We start from the raw sequence: 6,524 nt of genomic DNA, 5'->3' as shown, positions 1-6,524 counted from the left end.
ATGCGTCGGGGACCCACACATGCTGTTCTTGCAAGATTACACCACATTAGCAGCAGCCAATCAGAGCCCAAGAGAATGAAAATCCTGCTCTGATTTGTTGAGTCTCCTCTTTCAGTCAATAGATAGATAGAAATTCACAAATAATGGGCCTTGTAAGAAATCATCTGGGTACTGTAACACAAAACTTTGTCTACCATAGTGTACAATGTACGTATAAAATTAGATATGTTCCACAGAAAAATCTATATAGCAGGGGTGCGACAACTGAACCGCGATATAGTGGGGGATCACTGTAATCAATAATTTGATTAATGGGCTTAATTTTTCATTTTGATGATTTTTGTGATATGTTATGATGGTCTATTAGTTTTAACTTACCCAAATTAAAATCAATGAAAACAATGTTGTGATGAGGAAGAATGATTAAATGTTTTGAAATAAGTAAAAAAATGTGAAGCCTCTATATTTTCTATTTTCTAGGTATACAGTCTAGCTGATTGCCATATGTCCACTGAGCTGTATTTAATATTCAATATACAAAATGTGCTACATCAATAAATGTAACAGTTGTTACGATTGCTATCTGTGCTGCTGTAGCATAACCTACAACTGCTTCAGCTGCTAATTCAGTGAATGAGGCTTTATTGCAGTTTTCAATTGAATTAATTTTGTCTATTTAATCCTATCAAATGTACAGACTTTAATGTGGTTTGACTCCTTAATGTCATATTTTAGCTTTTTTATCCATCTCCCGTGTAACATTTCAAGTTTCCTCTAAGTAACGTTCTGTATGTAGGACATGGCCTATCAAAAAATGGCTACTGTTCTGACTCCTTCTTCATGTATTTGCTCATCAATTGTACTTGCAGTCCTAGCAAATTTATAATTTTTTTAAAAACTTTTTGTGGTCTGTTTAAGATTCTATGGCATGTGACAATGTCAATGATGGCGTAGTTGTAGACACTTCATGGCTGTGTCTGGTCTGCTGCAACTTTATCTTACGCCAGAATTATATGCCCAGAAGTGAATTTTTCGCGATAATTAAGTTAAAAAAGTTTTGTTTGGATGATCCTCTGTGACTACCAATCTGTTAACTTATTTGGTCTAATTACTGTAATTAGCTGTGCTTGCCCTCTATGAAGTGTGCTTATATTGCTCTACTTAATAATGTGGAAAAGCTAATTTTTTTGCATTTTAAGTGAGAAGTACTACGAGATGAGGTACAACAAATGCAGTGCTGGACAGTGTTTCCATAAATTGAAGCATAAACTGAAACCAAAAGTCTGTGTCTACACAAACCCTCACAGAGACTCTCTAGACTTGTGTGTTTCAGAATGTCTGTGGACTCCCTCTCTTGTTGCATTAGCCACACATTTGTTCCAATTAAAAATTAATTAAGCAGTAAATAAACACATTATTACAACTTTCTGGTAGTAAGCTCATATGATGCATTAGCACTTCATGTTGGTCAAGTGTGTCATAATCAAGAAAATATAGTATTTCAGCTTTATTTGTAACAAAATAAAATAAATTGGGAATTAAAAGTAATGCACATTGGGGATAAAGAGTGACAGTGCAACTCACAAAGCAAATAAACACACTGGCAGTCGTCAGCATGCTTTGGTCACAGCACCCTGAGAATGAAGAAGTGCATGAAATGGCATGTCTATCACAGTGTTAAAGGAGCATTTTTGCCAAGTGGTACCCTAAGTTTATTTAATTTTCCTTCTTTGATTGGAAGTGTCTTTTTAACCTGCTTAATTTGGAACGAGATCTGCGATATCATAAATTAGTAAATAAAGTAAAGCAGCATCACAGAAGAGCATCATTGCCTGATTGTTAAGTCTATCGCCCTAGCTGACCTACTCTGACAGTGGACGAGCTCCTGTAAGACTGTAAATGATGACACCCAGAGTCAGTGAAGAGCCGATTCAGCTTATACTCGATCTATTTGAAAAAGGAAAATGAGATCAAGTTTATTTCCATGCTAAGAAATTAGGTGTGAATCACAGTGTTTTGGCTTATATAGCTTTAATCAGGTGTGCGTCTTTTTTTTTTTTTTTTTTTAATATGAAAACAGCCTTTGTCTGTGTTTCTTTTACCTTTAATGGCTGCCATGAGGATTTTTGACTAAAATAGTTTAAGTAAATTTTACAGATCATATATTATAAAATATTAAAAGTCCTGAGATTACTTTTTCTCTTCATCATCCCTACCAAGGCTGTCTAAATCAAGACATCCTAGTTCTAATAAAATATTTAAGAACTTCTTATTGATTCCCCTGATTTACCCAACAGAATTTATAGGAGATAATGTCTCCTAAATGACTAAAATATTTATATATATATATATATATATATATATATTATATATATGGAAGCAAAGGTCTTGTGGATCTCCAGCTGCATATATATATTAATATATATATATATATATATATATATATATATATCTCATCACTCACGTTTACTTTTTTTCAGTGACCTCTTGAAGCATTTTCGGAAAGAGAAAATGCAACATTTGTACGTGATAATCACTGAAGTAAGAATGCAAACTAAAAGGAATGCAATCACATCCAGGCAGTGGTATTGGTACCACGTGAGGTTGTGAGCTGCAGGCCTCAGATGTTTGGCTCCCTTATGGCGCATTACAAACTCAATCCAAAACACAGCTGTGTCCAAAGGTTTCACTGGTTGGTCATGGTGTATTCTGGACAGCTTCATAGCACTTTCTTTATACCTGTTAAAGACAAATGCAAGAAAAGTAAAGTCAGGACAAACAAGTCATATGGTTTGAACATTCACATTAACAGGACAGCAGTAGTGGAACAGTGATTAGCACTACCACTTTAGGGATCCAGTGTGCTAGGGTTCAACCAGTGGGTGAAAATATAAAAAGATGTCTGGCCTTACAGATATTTTAGGTGTCCTCCCACATCCTCAAAAAGACAAGTGTTAAAGGCTAACTGTGGTTCTAAACTGGCCCGGTGTTATGGAGAGTATTATTGTGTTTCCTGTCCAAGGCTGGTTCCAGTCCTCTGCCCAATTCTCCTGGTTCCCACATCTCTAAATGGATGAGCTGGCTTGGGAATGTTATGTTATATTTATTCATGTTGAGGTTGTTACCAGGATTTATCCTACAATATAGTGATCTAGAACAGAATCCCTAAACCTCTTCTATCCTGGCTATCCAAATCAGTGAAAATCACATTCAGAAACAAATCTTTTAGTGCAATCCTTTCTTTTTTGGTAAACAGCCAAACTGCATTCTAAGGTAAATGTTAAATAATCAATTTAATAAGCCACAGCCATTTTAATGATGAAATCTTCTCCGGGAACCCCTCCACTCAGTGCATCAAAGAGACACTTTTAACTCTAAAGTATGATGGGAAACCCTGCTCTTCAATTATTAACTCACTTTTAGCACCGGTAAACGTATCAGTGTTAAGAAATATATGCCAATTACCGTTTTTATTAGCACATACTGTATACAGTACTACAGTAATCCCTCCTCCATCGCGGGGGTTGCGTTCCAGAGCCACCCGCGAAATAAGAAAATCCGCGAAGTAGAAACCATATGTTTATATGGTTATTTTTATATTGTCATGCTTGGGTCACAGATTTGCGCAGAAACACAGGAGGTTGTAGAGAGACAGGAACGTTATTCAAACACTGCAAACAAACATTTGTCTCTTTTTCAAAAGTTTAAACTGTGCTCCATGACAAGACAGAGACGACAGTTCCGTCTCACAATTAAAAGAATGCAAACATATCTTCCTCTTCAAAGGAGTGTGTGTCAGGAGCACAGAATGTCACATAGATAGAGAAAACAATCTCTAGCAAACAAATCAGTGGTGCTGTTTGGCTTTTAAGTAAGCGAAGCACCGCGGCACAAAGCTGTTGAAGGCGGCAGCTCACACCCCCTCTGTCAGGAGCAGGGAGAGAGAGAGAGACACAGAGACAGAGAGAGAGAGACAGTTTGTTTTTCAATCAAAAATCAATACGTGCCCTTTGAGCTTTTAAGTATGCGAAGCACTGTGCAGCATGTCGTTTCAGGAAGCAGCTGCACAAAAGATAGCAACGTGAAGATAATCTTTCGGCATTTTTAGACGAGCATCCGTATCGTCTAGGTGTGCGAACAGCTCCCCTGCTCAATCCCCATACGTCAGGATCAGAGAAAGTCAGCGCAAGAGAGACAGAAAAGTAAGTTGGGTAGCTTCTCAGCCATCTGCCAATAGCGTCCCTTGTATGAAATCAACTGGGCAAACCAACTGAGGAAGCATGTACCAGAAATTAAAAGACCCATTGTCCGCAGAAATCCGCGAACCAGCAAAAAATCCGCGATATATATTTAAATATGCTTACATATAAAATCCGCGATGGAGTGAAGCCGCGAAAGGCGAAGCGCGATATAGCGAGGGATTACTGTATTCTGCAATCAGAGCTGCACAGAGGATGGAGGTGTCGTCTCATGAACAGCCAGGGCTGTTTCCTGATTTGCCCCCATTTCTACTAGAACAGGCCCTCGGGTCTCTACAACCCCGTTACTTACAGTATCTGAATTTAAAGAGGCTGCTACCACAGCACAAAGCATACATTAAGCAGTACAGCACAGATACACACATTTACACTTACGTTGGATTGTTTATCACAGTATTTAAGGCATCTACCAAATCTTGACTTGTCATGGTGTTGAAGTTGACAACAACTGCTGCGCCTTTAGCTTTCATGTGAACCATATTATCAGGCTGATCTCCAAACATTGGAATGCCAACCATTGGAATGCCATGGTAAATAGCTTCATAAATTCCATTTGTTCCTCCATGGGTGATGAAAGCCCTTGTTTTTGGATGACCTAATGAAACAGTAGAAAAATATCAGATTACCTTTTAACTGGCAGAACGACTAAGCCCCCTGAAGTCAAATATTGTTCTAAGTTATCCAGAGGAGTATTATTTTGCCAGCCTTTCTACACAAGGCTCTGCAGAGAGTGGTATGGTCAGCCAAACACGTCACCAGGTGGGTACTCACTAACAGGACATCTGTAGTAAGTGAATTTTGGACCAGCACAAAGAAAATTAGCAGTGATATTCTAACCTCTAAATGAAGACAGTGCCTAGAGCTGCATGATGCCCTATTTTTAATTGTTAATTATCCTATATTAAGTTACTTATTTATTTTATACTATTAATACAATGCTGTCATTGTACATATTGGCATTTACAGAGGTGAGTGTTTACTATTTATTGTCTTTTTATATTTTTCTAATGTATTGGCTTTGAGTTCAGCATCTAAGCATCTTCACTACACATTGTACTTGCTATAACAGCATAAGAGAAATAAAATTTGGCATGATTTTAAAATTATGATTGCTTAGATCACAACAATACCTGTAAAGAGTTAAAAGCAGATCCATGTTGACAAACTACTGTATATTAATAACTATTCAGGAAAGCCTACTCCATCACAGAACAAACCCTGGACACACTGGACGCTGTTGTGTAAAAGCAGATAGTGGCAACAGTTGGGTTCCATCATGAAAAATCCCCTCCATCCCATCTAGGAGGCACTCTCTTGGAGCACTTTTATCTACAGGTTCATTCCACCACAGTGTGCTAAGAAGTGCCTCTGGGTTTTTTTTTTCTGCCCACTGCCATCACTCGATGTACTCGTTACGTTTTTATTTATTCATTGATTGGCTGTATTATCTGTCTTGTGAGTCTGTATCTTTGTCTCATATGTTTCTACTGCTGTTTGCATCTGCATTTCCCCATGGGATTAATAAAGTTTACCTAATCTAATATTTTAAAGATTCAAATGCCATAATTATGTTGTGCAATTCACTGGTCAACAAGCATTTTGCTTCTGGGATTCCTTCATGTGTACTTTAACAAATTTCACTTGCTGACTCCAAATCTGAAAACTGTCCCATTTTTTAGTTATGATGTTCCAGGTCTTGGACAACTGAGGTGACTGGACAGTAAATGTGATGCATTTCAGCATTTATGAAATAGGTTTGGTCTCGAGAAAATTGAAGCCAAAATTAAGGAAGGTGTTTTTGTTGGCCCTGAAATCGGTGAACTGCTGCTTGACGATGAGTTCAAAAGGAAACTGAAGCCAACTGAATCAGCACCCTCGTTCGTGCAGGTTCTCCAGAATTTTCTTGACAAGCACAGAGCAGAGAATTATACTGATCTTGTGGAGAATCAGCTGAAAGTGTATTAGCTTACGGGAGCCAGAATGTCACTGAAGACGCATTTTTTTACATTCTCATCTCGACTTTTTTCCACCAAATCTAAGCGATGTCAGAGATGAGCACGGGGAAAGATTTCATCAAGATATAAAGGTGATGGAAAACTGATATTGGGAAAAATTCACTCCGAGCATGATGGGTGACTACTGTTGGTCCTTGCAAAGAGAGACGGATGTGCAGTACAAGCGCAAAGCGAGTGCCTCCAACATTTTTGGGCACACTGACCTCACTTTTATATTGAGGTAAATTGACATAAATATGCTTTAAAGTGT

At 37.9% G+C, this 6,524-nt stretch overlaps 1 protein-coding gene across 17 annotated transcripts in view; it reads right to left on the bottom strand.

Moving 5' to 3' along the window:
* Positions 1 to 465: 465 nt before the first annotated feature.
* Positions 466 to 6,524, bottom strand: part of LOC114654395 (UDP-glucuronosyltransferase 2A1-like) — a 149,494-nt gene continuing 143,435 nt past the window's right edge. For all 17 annotated transcript variants that reach the window (XM_051930068.1, XM_051930069.1, XM_028804922.2 and 14 more), the window contains 2 exons: positions 4,635 to 4,854; positions 466 to 2,739 (listed from right to left, as the gene is read on the bottom strand). In XM_051930068.1, coding sequence (XP_051786028.1) covers positions 2,457 to 2,739; positions 4,635 to 4,854 — 503 coding nt within the window. In that variant the 3' untranslated portion in view covers positions 466 to 2,456. The remainder of the gene's footprint in view (positions 2,740 to 4,634; positions 4,855 to 6,524) is intronic.

Source organism: Erpetoichthys calabaricus, chromosome 7 (assembly GCF_900747795.2).
Source record: "Erpetoichthys calabaricus chromosome 7, fErpCal1.3, whole genome shotgun sequence".
NCBI lineage: Eukaryota > Metazoa > Chordata > Cladistia > Polypteriformes > Polypteridae > Erpetoichthys > Erpetoichthys calabaricus.
This window is presented reverse-complemented; position numbering and strand designations above follow the sequence as displayed.